This window comes from Acipenser ruthenus, chromosome 30 (assembly GCF_902713425.1).
Source record: "Acipenser ruthenus chromosome 30, fAciRut3.2 maternal haplotype, whole genome shotgun sequence".
In the NCBI taxonomy this organism is placed as follows: Eukaryota; Metazoa; Chordata; class Actinopteri; order Acipenseriformes; family Acipenseridae; genus Acipenser; species Acipenser ruthenus.
Genome location: NC_081218.1, coordinates 2,946,275 through 2,967,500, shown reverse-complemented (window position 1 = coordinate 2,967,500; position 21,226 = coordinate 2,946,275). Strand labels below are relative to the sequence as shown.

Genomic DNA, 21,226 nt, shown 5'->3' with positions numbered 1-21,226 from the left:
TATATTATTTAAATGATTTCAGTAGACAAGTGTTTGTGCAATCTCTGTTAACCACATTGTTCCTTCCCTTATAGCTGGAAGAACAGCTCCTAATAAATCAACCTACAGACACAGGCGAGACTTACACAAGTGTGATCAGTTAATTCAGAGCACATTTACCAGCGGCCTGACTGTTCAAACTCCTGGCTCCTGATCATTTCAATATTAATAATAATAATAGACTTCACTGAGGGGAGCTCTGAACCCCAGGACTGGGTGCAGCAGCAACAGCAGGAGCAGCAGGGCTAGTGTGAGTTTCTAACCCTGCTCAAACTCCTGGCTCCTGATCATTTCAATATTAATAATAATAGACTTCATTGAGGGGAGTTCTGAACCCCAGGACTGGGTGCAGCAGCAGCAGCAGCAGGGCTAGTGTGAGTTCCCAAGCTTTCTCCCAGAAGATGATGTAACTGATCACTACCAGATTTCTGTTTATGATTACGTGCCACTGTTTTGTTTAACAATAACATTTAAGCTACACAAGCGAAACGTGAATACTGGACTCAATAAAAGGACACTTGCTTGTACTTCAATTGGTACTGTGCGCACCGATTCACAGTCCTCATGAATTAGTTTCCTTATGCAGGTTATGAATTGGGGAAGCCCCAGGGACTCTTCCAATAAAGGCACTGCAATCGAGTCTCTAAAATAATCCACCATTAACGTACAAAATTATTATTATTATTTGTTTATTTAGCAGACACCTTTTTCCAAGGCGACTTACAGAGACTCGGGTGTGTGAACTATGCATCAGCTGCAGAGTCACTTACAACTACGTCTCAACCGAAGGACGGAGCACAAGGAGGTTAAGTGACTTGCTCAGGGTCACACAATGAATCAGTGGCTGAGGTGGGATTTGAACCGGGGACCTCCTGGTTACAAGCCCTTTTCTTTAACCACTGGACCACACAGCCTCCTGCAGAGCGGTAATCAAAGGGTTAAAGGCACTCCCTGCGTGCCAATTCCGTGCAGCCAGTACTTTTTTTTTTATTTAAATGGCCGATGGTTGCAATGCATCTGCAAATTGGAAACAGACATTCTTTGCTGCCACGGGCAACAAGAGAGAGACAAACAAAATAGTTTTCTGTTGGTCTTTAAAACTTTGCCACTTAAATACTGTATTTTTTTTTTTTTTGGTACTTGTCACAACACTGTTAGCTCACTTCCTGTCCGTGTTACAGCTATTACGGCCCCCACCTGAGCCGTAACACACTCCAGTTCTATGCCACCCTGTACTGTAGATGAACAATATGAAGAAGTGGGGGGGGGGGACCCCATTATCTGTAACACAGGAAGGAAGCGAATGCGGGGAGGAATGTTGCTGTGACAGAATAAACTGATTTCGTTTATTAGTTTCACATTTTGAACATTTTCAAAGTACAGTAAAAAAAAAAAAAAACTCCAGCAGAGGTAAAAGTGTGTGGATTGGGGCTGGTTATAACATTGCTGTCACTGAAGTTAAGAATGGTGCCAGCACTCCAGCCGTTAACCCTTTAATTATTTTATTACCTCGACCTGGATAGGATTAGTATTTTTTCTGGAATTTCAATCAGGCTTGCCGTTTTCCGTTTTGAAGGACGCAACGTCTAGGGGTTAAAAAAAGCATCAGGACAGACGGTCACATTTCTCAGGACTGAAGGCTGTTTCCAGCATGTGGGAGGTGGGAGAGGAAAAGAAGATAAGCCAGAAGAGTAGTCAGGAGAGCTCAGGCATGTGAGGAATGTGCAGGGTACCCTGCACAGACATCTCACACAGCCCCCTCCCCTCCCCGCCGCACTGAAACATTCACAGCTCTCTGCCTGTCTGTGTCTGTCAGGGTCACACTCATATTACAATGGCAAGTTGCACCAGCAAGGATGGGAACAATCGCTCCCATTGCACAGCAGTTTGATCCATTCCTGGTTTTAGTAAGACACACTTGTTACTTGTACACTGGAGTCAAATCGAGCTTGTTTTAAAAACTTGGGGAGTCGGTGAAACTGCTATGCAATAGGAGTCTTATTTCAATAAGAGTCTTATTCCCATCCCTGCGGTGGTATTTAGATGCGCCGAGGTGAATTAAGAGAGACCCCGGTCAAGCAGCTAACGAAAGGCAATAACATATTTTTTCTATCCCACAAACTAGAAGTCTGTTTTGAACTGCTGTGTAAATGTTTTTTTTTTTTGTGAGGATTACACAGTACTAAACCGGCACCTGTTTTAACCCCTGCTTACTGCCCTGGAGGGAGCAACATAGGGCTGCGCCGAATGGATTTCTACTTTAGCCAGCATCCGATAGATTCCCCGCCACACCCGTCCACCTCCACCAAGCTCAGGTGTGTCTAGGTAACAAGCTCAGGTGTGTCTTGAATGGATCAAACTGCTATGCAGTGGGGGCATCTTATCTGGGAGAAGCCTGCTGTGCAAGTAGAGTCTTATTTCCTTAGCCCTAAACTGAATCGATGAAATAACACCCAACGTTCAGCGTTTGGCTGAGTTTGTGAAATTACCAGAGCTGCGCAATAAAAGTTCTTTATCTTAAAACAATTAAGACAGTCTCCTCAAGCCCAAACCACTTCCCGCAGAACTGCGCTCCCTGTTAGAAGGAAGGTTCTTACTGCAGTATAAAAGGACACAATGACAGGGGATCAGTCATCCGTGCCACCAGAGTATATAAAAAGGAAGAAAATAAAACAAAAAGCCTCTGTACTGTAGCACGCCCCAGCAAATGGCTCTGCGTGTGCCTGACATGTGATCTGCCGAAGTCAGCTGATGGCGACTTACAGAGACTAGGGTGTGTGAACTATGCATCAGCTGCAGAGTCACTTACAACTACGTCTCACCCGAAAGACGGAGCACAAGGAGGTTAAGCGACTTGCTCAGGGTCACGCAATGAGTCAGTGGCTGAGGTGGGATTTGAACCGGGGACCTCCTGGTTACAAGCCCTTTTCTTTAACCACTGGACAACACAGCCTCCTAGATGCAACAGGAGTCTCCACACACACACTTCCCCCCCCCCCCCCCCCCCCACAAAAACAAGCCAACAAAACACTCCTCTCAGCAGGGATGCTTCAGTCTGTGCTGTAATCCACCCACCCCCTCCATTACATTACTTAACCGTGTCTTCAAAGGCAAGCAGTGAAATCGAAAGCAGCACCCCCCCCCCCCCCCCTAAATAATAATAATAATAATAGCTGCAACTCTTTAATAGATTTGGTAATTAGCGCTGTTGAGTCACAGAAGCCAGTATTTTAACTGCATGGTCTCCTCGCTACGCACAGCAGGATAAACTGCAAAGCGACTGAATGACGACTTTGAGAAACTGAGCTGAAAGACAAGGGGAACTCAAACTGTGTGCATCTAAAAGGCAATGCGACTAAAACCCACACTTGTTGAAACAGATTTAACACAGCTCTTACTCGGTATCGGAAATCCCAATGCAATTACAATTTAAAAGGTCTACAGCTCTGGACACAAGTTTTGCTTCATAAAGACGAATGAATCCTGCGTTATAATGTTACCTTGTTAACATATTGAACGACACACAGCTTTGTAGTTTTCCAGATGCTTAATGAAAACCTGAGAATTTGAAAATGAAACACTGTACTGTGCAACTGTTATGGCTTCAAGTCTGCGATATCATTTTGCAGTTGCTCAGATTACAGGATGTTAAATTAAATATCTAAATTACGTTCATATAGTATTTTTTTTTTTAAATAAATGTCTCCTAAATCCTAAAATTCTAGGTGATGCAAAACGTTTGCCCACAGCTGTACATACAAGACTGAAGGGCAGAATTGTCAAGAAACTACCTCCAGTAATATTTATCATCATTTATTTGTTTTAAGTTTAGTTTGTTTCTACATGACCACAAAAAAAAAAAAAAAAAGATTTTAATTAATTTTATGACATTTTATAATTAGGTTCTCTTAGGATCCGTTTAAGTATCGCATAGCTCATCAAAAATGCATTTGTCAAAGAAATCTAGACTACTTGATACACAATTCCTGTTAGCCAGAATGTTTTTTTCCTCTCACATCAATAGGCTTGTGGAATTCATCTCTGTTTATATAATGTGCTCGTATTTCAATTGTCACGATTTTCTTAAGGGGTATGACCCAAATAAACGTCTTTTTGCACCAGCACTAATCTTAGCTGTGTGGCTGCAGTGGAATTCAAATTAAAAGGTATTACACACTTACTATTATTAGGGCTAGTAAAAAAAAAAACCAAAAAAAATAAAAAAATGAAATTCACTCACAAATAAGTTTGCATTTAATTGTAATCAGACTGCGTTACATATATAGATACACGCGAATTTAATTACTATTGTCTACTTATCATATGTTTTTACGAATCACGTTGAAACCTACACAGTTTGTGTGTTTTTTGTTTGTTTAATGACTCGAGACCCGTTTCGTAATTTCCAATTTTTACTGCCTGTCAAATTCGACTCAGTTCTCAACATAGCCCATTATTAAGTATATTATACTATGTATTTATTTATTTTTTGACACAGCAACGCAACGTACCTCAAACACACACGTTTATAAAGACTGCCGCCTCGCTCAGTTGAACATATTTATGTGTTCCTCCTAAAAACTCAAAGTTTAAGCTGGTTTCCCTACCTGTGCCTTTCACTCCTTCGTCGCGCCGTTGCAATACGAAGCTGGAAGTTTACCACAAAAGTTGCTGCTTTTAGGTTTGTTTTGGGTTTTTTTTTTTTCGCGTGAGAAATATATCCATCCAAAGCCAGCCGAGTTCACTTTCCAAACGCCATGTTGGTTTAAAAAAAAAAAAAACACCAGATCGCTACATCCGGGAATCCGGGAGTCTCTCCAGCTCCCTAGCAACAGAAATCCGGCCCTTAGCAACCGTGGATTAACGGCCGGACCAGAGGAACAGCCAGCCGGCCCTTAGCAACAGACCCGTTTAAAACGCCTCAAAAAACGACCGACGCGTCAACAACAAAGTCATTTAACATCAACCAGAGCGTCAACAAAAAAAAAAATGAAGTTGTTCTTCTGTTACGAAAGGTAACGATAATTGATTTTCAAGGCACACAACCGCCGACACATACACATTTAAATATATATATTTTTAGAAGCATGCTTCTTATTTGAATGCAGTGCTTATCACGATTACTGTTTACACACTAAACTTAAAAAAAAAATAATAATAAATAAAAATACCCGCCATAGCAGTGTCATTAATGTGTAGGGAGACCACGTCCAGCCAGCATGGAGTGGAAAAAAACAAAACACACAAGCATGGCGATATATGCAGTGTGTGTGTGTGTGTGTGTTATTGTGCTTGCGTGGTTACTCTGTGTGTGTGTGTGTTACTGTGTTTGCGTGGTTACTCTGTGTGTGTGTGTGTTACTGTGTTTGCGTGGTTACTCTGTGTGTGTGTGTGTGTGTTACTGTGTTTGCGTGGTTACTCTGTGTGTGTGTGTGTTACTGTGTTTGCGTGGTTACTCTGTGTGTGTGTGTGTGTGTTACTGTGTTTGCGTGGTTACTCTGTGTGTGTGTGTGTGTGTTACTGTGTTTGCGTGGTTACTGTGCTTGCGTGGTTACTGTGCGTGTGTTACTCTGTGTGTGCGTGTCTGCACATGGGTAAATTAATACTGGCAGCTATTTACAATCCTACCCATAAGTACTGACACCCAGCAGTTTCAGAGATATAAACAAATAATTTAGCAGTCTACATTATATTATATTATATATTGCATATTATTTATTTATCTATCTAGCTAATTATTAAAATAGTGAGTTTTCAGTTTATCAATCACTTACACAGCTGTGAAAGCCACATCAAGATACAAAATTAAGAAGCAAAATCCACATACTCAGGATTTAAACAGGAGAATTAATGTATTAGACCTTATCTGATTGTTCACTAGCTACTGGCAGCTGAAATATATGCTGTTTTGCATGTTTATTGAATCAGCGCCGCGCAGTTCCGTTCAGAAACCCTACACAATGCGTGTATGTTTGCTCCCATTATTTACTGAGCAGCTCTGTTACCAGATCATCAGAGGACCACTCATCGCCATGGTTACCGCTGCCACCCACCCAGAGACTGAAGCATCTTAGCGTGTGTGGGGAAAAAGAAATGCAGTAAACAGCCAGAAAGCAGCACCCTGGAAGACACTGTGCTCTCTCTCTCTCTCTCTCTCTCTCTCTCTCTCTCTCTCTCTCTCTCTCTCTCTCTCTCTCTCTCTCTCCAGAAGTGGTTCAGAAGATCTCAAGCTCAGCAGCATGGTGGTACCGACCCGGTGGTTGCCAACGCGACGGAGGGCATCCCCAGCTTGAAGCCTGGGCCACAGGAACAGCTTCCGAGGCCCGTCCAGGATGAAGAAGAAGGAGAAGCCAAGCCCGGCAGACTCTGGTTCTTCTGATCCAAGTTGGGTTCGGCTGGGAACCTTTCACAGGAAGCCAGGGTGGAACCCCAATCCAGCTCCTGCGCCTTGCCTGGGCTTTATCGGAAATCCAGCGGCTCACGCAAGCCTCCCAGCCCACAGTCTTCAGGCACGGTCCTCAGGAACAGGTGCTTTCTGGAGGAAGGCGTCTGCAGCTTGGCGGTAAAGCTGAGCGATTCTGAGCTGCAGATCGGCTAGGTTTATTGCAACAAGAGGCACAGTGTACCTGACAGCAACTGCAGCAGCGGCAGCAGTAACAGTAGCCCCGCCCTCATTTCCCCACCCACTGTTTCCAGGCCCGCCCAAGGCCACGCCCCTAGGGCTCGGTGTTCTAGGGATGTGTTGCAGATTCCCCTCACCAGAGCTGAAGGATCCTCAATATTGTTGCTCACTTGTACAGCACATGTATGCGCAACGGTGACCTCTGGTGGTTACAGTAGGTATTGACATTAACTTAAATGGGACTCGGACTCTTGTGTACTCTACAGAACTAGTTGTACTTAACACACGGCAGGGTGTTCCACTATTGGATTTTAACCCTGGATCTGTAGGTATTACAGGGTTATAGCAAATTTAGCAAATATAGATAATTTGCTATACTCAGTGAATTGTCTTGAAAAAAAAAAAAAATCAAACCTTGTATGTGTCCCTGTCTTTTAATTGATTGTATATAAAATGAGTGAGTTAAAATAACAAGGACTAGGGGTCACAAATGGAGATTAGATGAAGGGGCATTCAGAACAGAAAATAGGAGGCACTTTTTTACACAGAGAATTGTGAGGGTCTCGAACCAACTCCCCAGTAATGTTGTTGAAGCTGACACCCTGGGATCCTTCAAGAAGTTGCTTGATGAGATTCTGGGATCAATAAGCTACTAACAACCAAGCGAGCAAGATGGGCTGAATGACCTCCTCTCCTTTGGAAACTTTTCTTATGTTCTTATGTAGACAATAACAATATGTTCCTCTTTCCAACCACAACTCAGTTGAAGGCAGGTCTTAATGTACGTGTAGCTCTGGGTTTTATTTATCTAGTTGTATTGTTATTGTAAAAAAAAAAAAAAAAAAGTCTATTTTTCTATCAAGTCATTTCCATGCAATTTTGATGGAAGTACTTCTTGGTATTTTCCTTTCCCCCATTCACTTCCTTAATTCTTTCCTGCGTTACAAGTAATGTGACCCCCACCTGATCCACCAACATTGGTTCCTAGCTGCAGCAGACGTGTGAGATTCAGAGAAAGCCTTGATAAAGATAAAGAGATCCAAAGCGGTTACAACTCTGGAGAGGGAAAAAATAAAAACTCAAACCAGGTTAGTAGGGGAAATGAAACCTCTGGGAATCTGTGGCTAGACGGACCACCCTTCCTCCAGACAGCTAGCTAAAGATCTTACTGTGGTCACAGAGAGGGTTACACAGTATTGTTCATGACAGCATCCAGTCTATTCTTGAAGGATCCGAGAGTCTCTGCTCCAACAACAAGACAGAAAGAAGGAAAGAAAGAAAGAAAGAAAGAAAGAAAGAAAGAAAGAAAGGCACTGTTACCAAAGTATTTCCAAAAATAACACTAATTTAGAGAAATTAACATAGATATAGGTTTATAAATAAAATAATAAATCAATGGCAGAATGTAGATCAATGCCATTTTTGTAACACTGAAGCTGGTTAAATCAACTGAGCCTTCTGCCAGTTCTGTTGTCAATTCAACACTTGTCTTCTTTCTATTCCTTAAGGATATTATCTTCAAGTATTGCTCATTCTTGTTGGACAGCTTCCAGTCCTGGGTTTGTCAATTCCAGATGATTCCAGTTTCTCTGTGCTTGTTGATTACGCTTCGGATACCACACCTTGAAAATCGAGTGATGCGAGTTATTTCACTCAATGTGTTTCCTTCTGTGTGCAAGTCAAGGTTGTTATAATTAGTAGAAAACACAAGTGGAGGCTTTGAGGAAATTATTGATGCTCATAATGCATCAGAGGAGAAAAATGCAACATGGCTAAGACTTTTGCACAGCAGTGTGTGTGTAGGTAGGTAGGTAGGTAGGTAGGTAGGTATATATATATATATAAAAATTCAGAACCAGCGCACAGCTCTCTATCCCAGTAGAATCAGGATACAACAGGATGCTCATTAATCACTAGAAATACTGAATGAACAAGAAAAGTCACTGATAAACTGAAAACTCACAATTTTAACAAGGAGCTACAACGTCTGTTCTGCACCCCGGCCGGTCAACAGCAGCGTTAATATGAATAAATGACATCACGCGTCCTTATGCGCCCCGCTGGGGAACTGGATAGGTCCAGATTACCGCGTCCTGTCGCATCACATTCACAATGCCAGCCAAGTGAAATCCCTAGGCAGCGGCCAGCCCTGAGCCAATCTGCCTGCCTTATCCAATCCATTTCTAGCTGAGTGCTCTCTCCCTCCATCTCCCCTCTCTTTGTGTCTCTCACCCTCTTTGACATTCAGTTGATAGGACGAGGCACGGTGCATATCCAGCCATGTCTGGACTTCAGCCCCGTGATATTTTATTTACGGCTGCATGAACAGGACATCATAATGTTTTTCAACGTATAGTGCACGCACTGGTCGAGTCTTAAAAGCCACCCTACTTCCTCCCCAGTGTGTACGTTCGATCGCTTTAATATCTATTTATTTATTTATATTATTATTATTACTCGCTGTCTCTGTGGAGCTTAATCGGTTTCTGCGTTGGATTGATACCCTGAGCCACATCCCTCGAAGAGTCTTCTTTCGCGGCTCCCCGGATCCAGCTTCTGTCAAAAGCGGGTCTCCTTTTCTTTGGAGATCAAAGGACTCCCGTTGACATCATGGTCACAGCATCGTCACAAGCGCCTATTCGCGTCGCTTTGGGGGTCGTTAGGCTCTACGCATCTTCATGGACAGATCTTTTCCCCCCTTCTCACCAACCTCGAGTTAACAATAGCGCTGGACTGTACAGAAAAGCGGCTTCAATTCTGCGGGCACAAGTGACATTATCCGGGTTAGTAACAGCAATATAATTGGTACTCATATTATTTTTAATTGACTTGAAGGATTTAGGCTGTGAAGGGCGTGCTCTAGCTGTAGTTATTGTTAATTATTGACGAGTCGCTGTCCAGGGTACTGATGTTGCCCACTTGCCCGGTTCCCAGGTGAGCCGGTAATAAATGCTCAGGATGATCAGAGAGTGGGGTCTTTGCAATTCTATTTATTTATTTACTAGCCATAATAGTTGATCTACATGCAGCGCCTCTCCTCTCCTCTCTCCAGACCATGGCATTTGCAGACCTGTGCTAATGCAGTTGTGAGATTCGATCAATGCTTTTGTTTACAGCGTTCGGATCAAGCAGGGGTCCCGCAGCCAGCGCGCATTGGTGAGCCGACGCAAAAGGAACGTCCCGGTTGGTTGTGGAAGCAGTCAATCAAGGGAGCGCTCATTGTGATGTAAGATTATAATCCTATAATCGCCGGTATGTTTTTTTTTTTTTTCAGAACGTTGATTTATTAACCAATTAACAAGGATTGTATCTTTTTAAAGGTCATTATTAAACATGAGTCTAACTTACAAGCAACGCCCAATCGTTTGGGATATAAACCGACCCTTGCATGCAAATCAATCAAAATTAAACCAGCCACTGTTCCTAGCCAGCCATGCTTCAGTACTTCATACTGTCCGATTTTTATACTGTTTCACCAAACTGGATAAAAAATGAACCTCGCTGCAATGGACTGCTCTTTGCAACGCGATCTCAAGTTCTAAACCAAATTAAATAATAATAATAATAATAATAATAATAATAATAATAATAATAATAATAATAATAATAAAACAAAATATCTTGTTCTTATTTATGTGCAATTTCTTAATTGAGGTGCTAATCCTACACACTTAAATCAAAGGGAAATTGTTGCCTGTTGCATCAAACCCATCGGAGTTTTTTTCACAGTTCTATTGCAAAATTACTTTGTTCTTCTAAAAACTACTAGATTTAACATGTATATTAGAGTTGGTGTTTTCAAGTTTACTCAACATGACTAGGAAAAAATACAGACATAGGCCTTGGACTAGGTAAGGACCATGCGCTCAATTATACTGTCCTCTCCACCCCCTCGTCTGTCGTTCTTTCTCTTCTTGTAAACAGCCTCCCCTTCAACCTGCAAATGAAAAACACCGAAAACTGGATAAAGTCTTCATATACTAACAAGTTGGAGGAACCACACTTCATAATCTATTTGTTATTTTTTTAAACATTAGTTTTTTTTTTATTAAACATACACAGCTCTAAATGTTTTCCGATGAAAATATTGCGACCATCTTTGTATATATATTGTTTTTAATATAAAATCACTTTAAAATTCTGCTGAAGGGAACTAATATCATCAAACACGTCTGAAATGTAAAAAAAACAGATTCTGACGCACAGAAGTGTTTATTTAACTCATTTAATAGCTGATGCTGTTACAACATGGATCATTTCAGCTCATTCAAAAACGTACAGTATATTAAAATTTGACTGAAATACATAAAAAAAATAATGTTTGTCTTGGCACCAGTTCATTTCACATTATTTGTTCATGATTATCCTGTACTCAGTACAGACAATTGATTACAGGCAATTATAAATGTACTTTTTCACCTCAAACGATATTTCCCGGGATGGGAATCAGACTCCTGTTGCGTAGCAGTGTGATCCATTCCTGGTTTCAGTTGGAGTTTAATAATAAGACACACCTGCGCTTGTTAGCTAGACACACTGGGGCTGATCAAGCTGGTAGTAAAACCTGGAATGGATCACACTGCTGTGCAATAGGAGTCTTATTTCCATCCCTGGTTATCAACACAGTGCTTTGCAGGTACCAGACTGTGTGGTATAAATCTACCAGCCCGGTGTAGAGCTGTTTCCAAATAACTTTGTTAACATGAGCCCCAGAAAATCAGAATGAGGCTCTGCCCACAACCAGACACCTGCAAGATTGTTAAACTAAAATGACAGAAATAAGCATTTGTTTGCATTTTCATCTATACAGATACAAAGCAGACCCTGATATTGATGCGATCCAGCCCTCTGAAATGTCTTTATAATATATAGCACTAGACCCTGATATTGATGCGATCCAGCCCTCTGAAATGTCTTTATAATATATCTCACTAGACCCTGATATTGATGAGATCCACCCCTCTGAAATGTCTTTATAATATATCTCACTAGACCCTGATATTGATGCAATCCAGCCCTCTGAAATGTCTTTATAATATATAGCGCTAGACCCTGATATTGATGCGATCCAGCCCTCTGAAATGTCTTTATAATATATAGCACTAGACCCTGATATTGATGCGATCCAGCCCTCTGAAATGTCTTTATAATATACAGCACTAGACCCTGATATTGATGCGATCCAGCCCTCTGAAATGTCTTTGAATCAGATGGAAATTACGTCACTTTAAGATTAGCTAAACTATTTGTCTTATTTACCAATATACGGTACAGGGTGGTGTGTGCGAGATACAAGCTGATTTGCACACTCAAAAGTCAGAGCGACCAGTAAGCACGCTTGTGGTAAGCCACCTTGACCTCTCCATTGTTGAGTAATGATCAGCTTGCATCACACAGATCACTATACAATATTATAGGTCACATACGGTAACATCAACACAGTTAGCTGAAGCAAGTTAAAGGTAAAAAAAATCACTGACATTCAAGAGACAAAAACAAATAAAAATAAAGGAAACAAATCATGCAGTTTTAAAAAAAAGGTTTACAGAATTATTTAAGAACCCGGGGGGGGGGGTCTGCATCCGATTCTGAGCAAGTCAGATGGGTCGGTGTGCAACCAGAAACCCAGGACCGTGAGAGAGGCCCAACCGCGTTAATGACAGCAAGATCTTAATACAGCCCAGGCAGGCAGGCAGGCAGGCAAGCAGGATGGGAGGCAGAGAGGAAGGAGTGGTCAAGCTGAGCTCTCCGGCAGGCTAGCAAACACACCGCCTGTTTCCAGAACTCCAAGGCACATTAACACACTCCACCTGGTTCTATCCAGCGGGCTCTGGCTCAGTTGGTGGGGGGGACTCCGGGGGGACTTTTGACTCCAAACAACCCTGCCCCTCTCCTGCTCTCCAGGGTCAGCTTCGCTCCGTCTTCTGGCCCCTCCCTCAGGCTTCTTGCCCAGCTCCAGGTTCACTTTTGGGGAATGTGGGTTTGGGGTTGGCCGGGGTGGGCTGCCCCAGGGGGCTCTCTCCTAAACTGCTGCGGGGTGACTGCAGCTCCATCTCCTCCCCCCAGTCTGTGACGGGACAGTAGTCCTCCGCCAGGGAGAAGGGGCTCAGGGGCTTGCAGGGTTTGGGAGACTGGGACGGGGACTCCGGGGTGGTCTGCTTGGGGGGCAGCTGTAGTTTGGGGGGATGCCCCCCGCTCCTGCGCCCCCCTTCTCTCCTCGTTCGGGGGGTGGTGAGGCGAGGGGGGCTGGTTTGGGGTTTGGAAGTTGGTGGGAGAGACGGTCGCTTCTTGTTCCGTTTCTGCTGTGTTTTTTTCTCCTCCTCTTCCTCGGACTCTCCCTCCTCCTCCTCGCTCGCATCCTCCCACTGGTCCTCGTCTGCCTCCTGGCACGGCGCCTCCTCCTTTCCCTGTCCGACTTTCTCTTGAGCTTCATCCTGTAGAAGAAATTATATATCACATCCCCATTGGAACCCCAGATACACATACACTCACACAGAGAGTGTAAGCTCTGGCACTCCGAATCACACCACAAAGCATTCAAAATGTTGAAACCACAACCAACACCATATAAACAGATTGAGGATGTTAATATTGGAGTTTGGTCAGATCTGAAGACACTTATAAAAAAATGTTTGATTGCCAGCGAAACACCAGCTTTAACCCCATACCAAGACCCGTTCAAGCTTTTTCACCCATAACTGTGAAACACTGAGCTGTAGTGTGCTATCCTGTACTGTGCAGAGCTGTGCTGTGCTGAAGTGAGCTGTAGTGTGCTGTGCTGTGCTGTGCTGAAGTGTACTGTACTTTGCTGTGCTGTGCTTTATTCCTGGGAGGTCCCGCTTCTCTCTTCCCTTCAGCCTCTCTTTTCTTCACCTCCTCCTCCCAGCGGTTGTCGTGCATGCTGTCACCAAGGAAACAGAACAAAATAAATACAGAAACTAAATATAGAAACTGTTCATTAAAAAAGAGAGTTAAATAAAGGGCGGTTGTTTAAATTTTTTTTTTTCTTCTTTAAGTATAAAATCAGCTGTATGATGCTACTCTAAACATGCAGTGTCTCGGAAAACTAAAAAACAATTATTTTAAAAAGTTAAAAAAATGAAAAGAATATGCAGGGACAGAAATAAGACTCCTATTGCACAGCAGTGTCACCCATTCCAGGTTTTACTACCAGCTTGATCAGCCACAGTCTGTCTAGCGAACAAGCTCAGGTGTGTCTTATTAAACTCATAGTAAAACTAGGAATGGATCACACTGCTGTGCAATGGGAGTCTGATTCCCACCTCTTGTGTCAGGAGCTGGTTTGGTACCTGTAGTTCCTGTCTCTCCCCCTGCCTCTCCCCTTCCCAGCCTCTCTCCCCTTCCCCTGGCCCAGGAATTCTCCAAATGTGGGCTGCTTGGGTGGGCGTTTGTTCTCCTCTTCCTGTATAAGGGCGTCTGGTAAGAAATTAATAATAATAATAATAATAATAATAATAATAATAATAATAATATGAAAATCAAGAATGGAGCCAAGTGCTGTGCAACGGGAGTCTTATTTCCCGCTCCTCCTCACCTCTTCTGCAGTCGGTCTCTCCTTGTTCCTGCATTGCAGCGGCCGTCTCTTTAAACCTGGATATAATACAATAAACACATGAATACAAGGATGGAAATAAAGACTCCCATCGCATTGCAGTTTGATCCATTCCTGGTTTTACTATGAGTTTAATAAGAACAAGCTTGTTATTACCTACTGTATATGCTCTGGGGCTGATCAAGCTCGTAATAAAACCTGGAATGGGTGAAACTGACATGCAACAGGAGTCTCATTTCTATCTCGATATCAGTGCACGATCACCCAATGACACAGCTAACTTCATAGTTAGCTATGTCATTGTATTTCTTGATAGATTTCAAAATGTCACATTTTTCAATTGTCAGTTTTTCGTTAAGTATCTGGAAAACTACAAAGCGGCGTGTCATTCAATATGCTAACGTGACATCATTCAGCAGGTTTCGTTCGACTTTATGAAGCAAAATGAGTTCATTCTATAAAGGTGATGCAAAACTTTTGGCCAGAGCTGTATAATGGGCTTCTTCTCAATGTGTTGCTAATGGCCGATCAGGCAGGCAGCTGCACCCGTGTCCCTACGTGCTCTCGGTCTTCTGCGCGTCCCACTCCCTCCTCCACTGGCCCGTGGCGTTGCGGTGCCGCGACAGCCTGTCCTGGTCGATCTGCTCGCGCTCCTGCTTCCAGCGCTCGTACTCGGAGCGTTCCCGACCCGTCATCGACATCACGTCAACGGGGCCCTTGGGACCCCCTGACCGCCGGCCCTAGAGAGACAGAGACGAGAAAGAGAGAGAGAGAGACAGGGAGAGAGACAAACAGACAGAGAGAGAGAGGGAGGGGGAGAGAGAGGGGGGAGAGAGAGGGGGGAGAGAGAGGGGGGAGAGAGACAAGAGAGAGGGAGAGGGGGAGAGACAGAGGGAGAGAGGGGGGAGAGAGAGAGGGGGGAGGGAGAGGGAGAGGGGGAGAGAGGGAGGGGGGAGAGAGACGAGAGAGAGGGAGAGGGGGAGAATGAGAGAGGGGGAGAGAGAAAGAGGGGGAGAGAGACAGAGGGAGAGAGAGGGGGAGAGAGAGAGAGACAGGGAGAAAGAGAGAGAGACAGGGAGGGAGAGGAGAGAGAGACAGGGAGGGAGAGGAGAGAGAGAGAGGGGGGAGAGAGGGGGAGAGAGAGGGGGGAGAGGGGGAGAGAGAGGGGGAGAGAGAGACAGGGAGAGAGAGAGGGAGAGAGAGAGAGATGTCACATTTTACAATATTTGTCAGTTTTCAGCGAAGCGGTGTGTAATTCAATGTTAACGTAACATTATTGAGCAGGTTTCATTCGACTTTATCAAGCAAAATGAGTTCATTCTACAGGGGGATGCAAAACTTTTGGCCAGAGCTGCACACCGAGATGTCTGGGGAGAGACGCGGTCAGTCCAATACCTGCCACTCCTTGTCCCTCTCGGGCCCCCCAGTCTTGACCCTCTCAAAGTCGACCCCCCCCCAGTTTCGGACGTGCCGTCGGCTCCTCTCCTTGCGATCTGCGTCGGGAGCGGGCCCGGAACGCCGAGGATCATCCAGGAAATTCCGGCCCGGATTCTTCTCTCCCTGCCCGTCACTCTGGAAGAGTGAAAAAAAAAAAAAAAAAAGTATTTCAGCACCTAGCTTTAAATCATAAAACATTTCAAAAAATGATATGCATCAAACCACAATACAACCACTGACCAGCAGTCAATTCCATAATCTCCTGCTTGTGATACTCGCCAGCTTTAGGTAAGTATTCACGTCCCAGCTGGGCTGATGAAGGAATCGCTCCACCATTTGCTACACTTCTCAGGAATTTACCTTACTTTTTAGTTGTCCAATTTTTTCAAGAGGGATATTCGCGCAAACAAACGCCTCTGTCAGGTTAAAATTTCACGATTTCCACGCAGCCCGTGAAATCGCGATTTACAAAGGGCCTTAGCCATGGTGTATAGATAACAAGTTCGGCTGTGTGTCTTATTGAACAGGTAACCAGCTCAGGTGTGTCGTATTAAACTCACAGTAAAACCAGGAATGGATCTAACTGCTATGCAATGGGAGTCTTATTGCCACCCCCACTGTATCTCCCCAGCAGCGATCTTACCCTGTTGCCTCTCTCGTACTCTGCGATCTTCTCCATCTCCTCGTTCATTTTCTCAATGTTCAGTCTCCGCTTCTCTTCCCACTCCTGCGCAAGAGAAACAAGAGAACCACAGGGATGGAAATAAGCACAGGAAAAAGCACAGGCAAGCATGGTAAAGTATCGAGAAAAAAAAAAAACATGGTACACTAACCTTTATAAATGTTCAGCGAAAGCATGGTAAAGCACAGAGAGGTCTGGTAAAGCATAGGCAAGCATTGCAAAGCACAGAGAGGTATGGGAAAGCATAGGGAAGCATTGTAAAGCACAGAGAGGTCTGGTAAAGCATAGGGAAGCATTGTAAAGCACAGAGAGGTCTGGTAAAGCATAGGCAAGCATTGTAAAGCACAGAGAGGTGTGGTAAAGCATAGGGAAGCATTGTAAAGCACAGATAGGTCTGGTAAAGCATAGGGAAGCATTGTAAAGCACAGAGAGGTCTGGTAAAGCATAGGGAAGCATTGTAAAGCACAGAGAGGTCTGGTAAAGCACAGGGAAGCATTATAAAGCACAGAGAGGTATGGTAAAGCACAGGCAAGCATTGTAAAGCACAGAGAGGTCTGGTAAAGCATAGGCAAGCATTGTAAAGTACAGAGAGGTCTGGTAAAGCATAGGGAAGCATTGTAAAGCACAGAGAGGTCTGGTAAAGCATAGGCAAGCACTGTAAAGCACAGAGAGGTATGGTAAAGCACAGGCAAGCATTGTAAAGCACAGAGAGGTCTGGTAAAGCATAGGCAAGCATTGTAAAGCACAGAGAGGTCTGGTAAAGCATAGGGAAGCATTGTAAAGCACAGAGAGGTCTGGTAAAGCATAGGGAAGCACTGTAAAGCACAGAGAGGTATGGTAAAGCACAGGCAAGCATTGTAAAGCACAGAGAGGTCTGGTAAAGCATAGGCAAGCATTGTAAAGCACAGAGAGGTCTGGTAAAGCATAGGGAAGCATTGTAAAGCACAGAGGTATGGTAAAGCATAGGCAAGCATTGTAAAGCACAGAGAGGTCTGGTAAAGCATAGGGAAGCATTGTAAAGCACAGAGAGGTATGGTAAAGCATAGGCAAGCATTGTAAAGCACAGAGAGGTATGGTAAAGCATAGGGAAGCATTGTAAAGCACAGAGAGGGATGCCAAACCAGGGTAAATTACGGTAAATGTCACTCTATAGAGCCTGCGTGCCTCAAATCAACTAGGGTAAAGCCAGTAGCCGTATAATACCACTGAGAGAATGAAAACCAGGTTGGTTTTACAAAAGGCATCAGCCTACATTTGCTTAGAATAAAATAAATGAGAAAAGCAGGGTGGTGTGAAGGTCAGCTGTCAGCCCAGCGCCACTGTACCCCAGCGAGATCAGCCTGGCTAACAGTCAAGCATGGCAGTGGATCTCACAGACAGTGACAGCCCTGCTGTGAAGCACAGGACGCATGTACCTTGACCCTCCTGTCGGTTGCCGGGGTGCCAGGGTTACTGGCGCTGTTGCCGGGGTTACCGGTCCCTTCCCCTCCTTCCCGGCCCCGCCTCCCTCTGGGCGTTCTGTCCGTCCTCACAGCGCCCTCTGCTGGCTGTCTGTCTGGGCGCTGGTGCAGAGCTTCTCTGTCTGCGTGACTCTCTCCTCGGTCGTGTCTCTGCTCTCCCCCTCCCCCCCAGTCGGATCTGGGGCTGCCCCTGCCGCCCCTCCCAAGCCGTCCGAACACCCCCCCTCTCCTGGGAGGGCTGCGCCCTGGGGGAGGCCCCTCCTCGCCCCCCCGCCCGCTCGCTGGCTTCTTGTCATTGTGGATCACTCGCTTCTCCTGGCAAAGGGGAAAAATAATAGAGAAAAGATAATTAAAACAATTGCATGTATAGCATAACCACGGGGAGAGAAAACAGTTCTAAACCATTGAGGGACACCATAATAACATTGATAAAAAGTTCCTTCTCTCCTGCCTTACCCCGGCAGGTCTGGTCAGGTCTACAGTAATGACGAAGTTCTCTTCCTCCGTTCTCTTGTGATTGACGTTCTCGGGTTCCGAGGGGCGTGGCTTCTGTCCCGTCGTCACGGCGATGCCCTCTTTCTCCGCCCGCTTCTTATCTTCCTCGATTTCCTGGAGGAGGGACAACAGCTGGCATAGCAGGATCGGAAACACTGGGAGCATTTATTTTTAAATTTCTCTAACTACACTGCGATGAAAATGCAATGTTGACCGCAAATTTCACTGCTCTGATTCGGGCATGTCTAACTGGACTGTCCTCGAAATAGGATGCTGGGAATACACATTGTGAATGTGCCTGTCAAGATTGAACACTTCTAGAATGGTGGCATTTTGCTACAAAGGGCCAGCTGGCCTCTACCTCGAACTTGCGTACTTTGGTGCTAATGGGTTAAGAGTTCTTGAAGCCCCTTGTCCGACTACTTGAGGGTCAGTACCTGGTATCTCCTGACCAGAACCTCGTTCTTCTTTCGGAGTGCTTCGATTCTCTTGTCCAGCTGCGCATCTTTCTCCTCCTTCATCTTCAAATCCTGGGCCGTGGACTGAGAGGAGGGAGAGAGACGCATTAAACAAGATCCAATGAGGGGGACGGGACGGGACAGGGGGACAGATCACAGCGATGGAAATTAGACTCCCGTTGCACAACAGTTTGATCAGTTTAATAAGACACACCTGAGCTTGTTGCCTATACACACTGGGGGCTAATCAATCTAGTATTAAAATCTGGAATGTGTGAAGCTGCTGTGCAATAGGAGTCTGGTTTCCATCCCTGCTCTACCACAGTGAATGGGGCTGGTCTGTGTGTGGGTCTCTCTACAGGGATGAGAATAGGATTTTATTTGGAATTCCTATTTGATAACCAGACAGATCATAGTAGTTTTTCAGGGCTGGAAATAAGGCTCCCATTGCACAGCAGTTTGATCCACTCCTGGTTTTACTAGGAGTTTAATAAATAAGACGCGTCTGAGCTTGATGCCTCTACACTGTGGCTAATCTGGGGCAGCAGTGTGGAGTAGTGGTTAGAGCTCTGGACTCTTGCCCAGAGGGTCGTGGGTTCAATCCCAGGTGGGGGACACTGCTGCTGTACCCTTGAGCAAGGTACTTTACCTAGATTGCTCCAGTAAAAAACCCAACTGTATAAATGGGTAATTGTATGTAAAAATAATGTGATATCTTGTAACAATTGTAAGTCGCCCTGGATAAGGGTGTCAGCTAAGAAACAAATAATAATAATAATATTAATAAAGCTGGTAGTAAAATCTGGAATGGGAGAAACTGCTGTGCAATGGGTCTTATTCCCAACCCTGGATAAAGACAGAGCAACACTTATCAACAGTGGCGTTGGGGGGTAACAAAATCCACATAATATACCCCCCCCCCACCCCCCCACCCCACCCCACCCTACCCCACCCACCCCCCACGGGGCTAACTCCACACTACCCCAGTAATATTACCATCATCAAAAAACCTCCCTCTACCCCCAAAACAAAATCCTGGCTACACCACTGCTTACCATGGCAGACACAGACAACCTGAAGAAACAGGTACTTCCTCTCCCGCAGTATGCAAGCCCGCTGAAGAAGTAAAAACAGATACACACAATTATATATATATATATAATATAAAATATCGGTACGACAGCACGTGTTGCTACACAATCTCTGTGGTAATATCAAATGACCGGACTAAAGCGGGATACAAACTGTCCATTCCTTTCCACGCACAGCGGGTGCGTGTGCGTGGGAGGGCAGATATCACTATCAACATTACATTGAACTAAATGTCCTCACAAACAGTGACTCCTGAAAAAAAACGACGTTGTGGGGACGTCACCCACTTTGTAAAACACGTTTAAGAACTACATATGCCTTCAAAAAAACTGCCAAAATATTTAGTTTGTTGTCGACCTTCACCCCGTGTGGAGTTTCGTCTGACTTGAAGTTAGAAATAGTAAATAAAAAATATAGTGAGAGTCAATGAGAAGTCCCCACAAATACAGGAATGCAAACACGTGTGTGTGTCTGTCTTTAACTAAGGAATTGTAACGCCGCCACAAAGTCTCGCTGGCACAATCATTGAATATCTCTGCATGTTTCATTTACCTGCGTGTATGTGTCGCTAACTCCGTCAGACCAAATCGCAATCTCAAACAGTCTTCAGCGAAACACACAAGCTCCTCCGCGTCCACTTCCTGCGAGCAAACCCTTGTACTCACTTCCTGCAATATTGTGAGATCGCATTGGTATCAAAAGTTGCAGCGACTTTTTTCTTAAAGGGGTGACGTGTGCCCTGCGGGACCGTTTTAAAAGGAAATCCTCTATTTATTATGATATCAACAATTCAATGATAGAAACAATACAGTATCAACTGTTATATTTGCAATATCATACAACACCACTGATATAGGAAACATAATTGATGATATCATAAACTGAAGATTAAACCTGAAAAGGGTTTGTATAGTAACGGGGGTAACAGTTGGATGAAAAAAAAACAGTCAATGTATTTAGATTACTGTGTGTTTATATATATATATATATATATATATATATATATATATATATATATATATATATATATATATATATATATATATATATATATATATATATATACACACACACACACACACACACACAGTGATTAATAAATAAATAACGTTTACCACATTATTATTATTTATTTCTTAGCAGACGCCCTTATCCAGGGCGACTTGTTACAATATATCACATTATTTTTACATACAATTTACCCATTTATGCAGTTGGGTTTTTACTGGAGCAATCTAGGTAAAGTACCTTGCTCAAGGGTACAGCAGCAGCGTCCATATATATACTGTTTGTTACTATATCCCTATAACACATATTTCACATATTTTTGCTTTCTATCTTCCCCTCCGATACAAGCAGCCTAACTGT

General features: G+C 44.1%; 3 protein-coding genes and 1 long non-coding RNA gene across 7 annotated transcripts in view; 1 reads left to right on the top strand and 3 right to left on the bottom strand.

The window, feature by feature from the left end:
- LOC117394359 (serine/threonine-protein kinase PAK 4-like) overlaps positions 1 to 4,867 on the bottom strand; it is a 26,117-nt gene extending 21,250 nt beyond the window's left edge. The window contains exon 1 of the mRNA XM_033992549.3: positions 4,647 to 4,867. The gene's annotated coding sequence lies outside the window, so the exon portion shown is untranslated. The remainder of the gene's footprint in view (positions 1 to 4,646) is intronic.
- A 2,622-nt stretch (positions 4,868 to 7,489) lies between these two features.
- On the bottom strand, positions 7,490 to 8,826 carry LOC131702803 (uncharacterized). Its single transcript, XR_009309546.1, has 2 exons — positions 7,831 to 8,826; positions 7,490 to 7,680 (listed from the first exon to the last, which is right to left on the bottom strand). It is a non-coding gene; the product is annotated as an uncharacterized LOC131702803 (long non-coding RNA).
- A 477-nt stretch (positions 8,827 to 9,303) lies between these two features.
- LOC117394667 (WAS/WASL-interacting protein family member 1-like) overlaps positions 9,304 to 21,226 on the top strand; it is a 29,894-nt gene continuing 17,971 nt past the window's right edge. For 2 of the 3 annotated variants that reach the window (XM_059005166.1, XM_059005165.1), the window contains exons 1-2: positions 9,304 to 9,444; positions 9,778 to 9,913. The gene's annotated coding sequence lies outside the window, so the exon portion shown is untranslated. The remainder of the gene's footprint in view (positions 9,445 to 9,777; positions 9,914 to 21,226) is intronic. The other variant, XM_059005167.1, reaches the window with a different exon arrangement.
- On the bottom strand, positions 10,855 to 20,568 carry LOC117394378 (coiled-coil domain-containing protein 9-like). 2 transcript variants are annotated; one of them, XM_059005163.1, is made up of 12 exons: positions 20,411 to 20,568; positions 19,822 to 19,882; positions 18,746 to 18,850; positions 18,270 to 18,422; positions 17,769 to 18,128; positions 16,315 to 16,398; positions 15,630 to 15,806; positions 14,793 to 14,974; positions 14,217 to 14,272; positions 13,972 to 14,098; positions 13,466 to 13,562; positions 10,855 to 13,095 (listed from the first exon to the last, which is right to left on the bottom strand). In XM_059005163.1, the coding sequence occupies exons 2-12, from the start codon at positions 19,822 to 19,824 to the stop codon at positions 12,598 to 12,600; spliced, it is 1,842 nt and encodes a 613-aa protein (XP_058861146.1). In that variant the 5' UTR covers positions 19,825 to 19,882; positions 20,411 to 20,568; the 3' UTR covers positions 10,855 to 12,597. The 2 variants fall into 2 exon arrangements, with proteins under 2 accessions (XP_058861146.1, XP_033848493.3); XM_033992602.3 differs by having other exon boundaries at positions 13,972 to 14,080.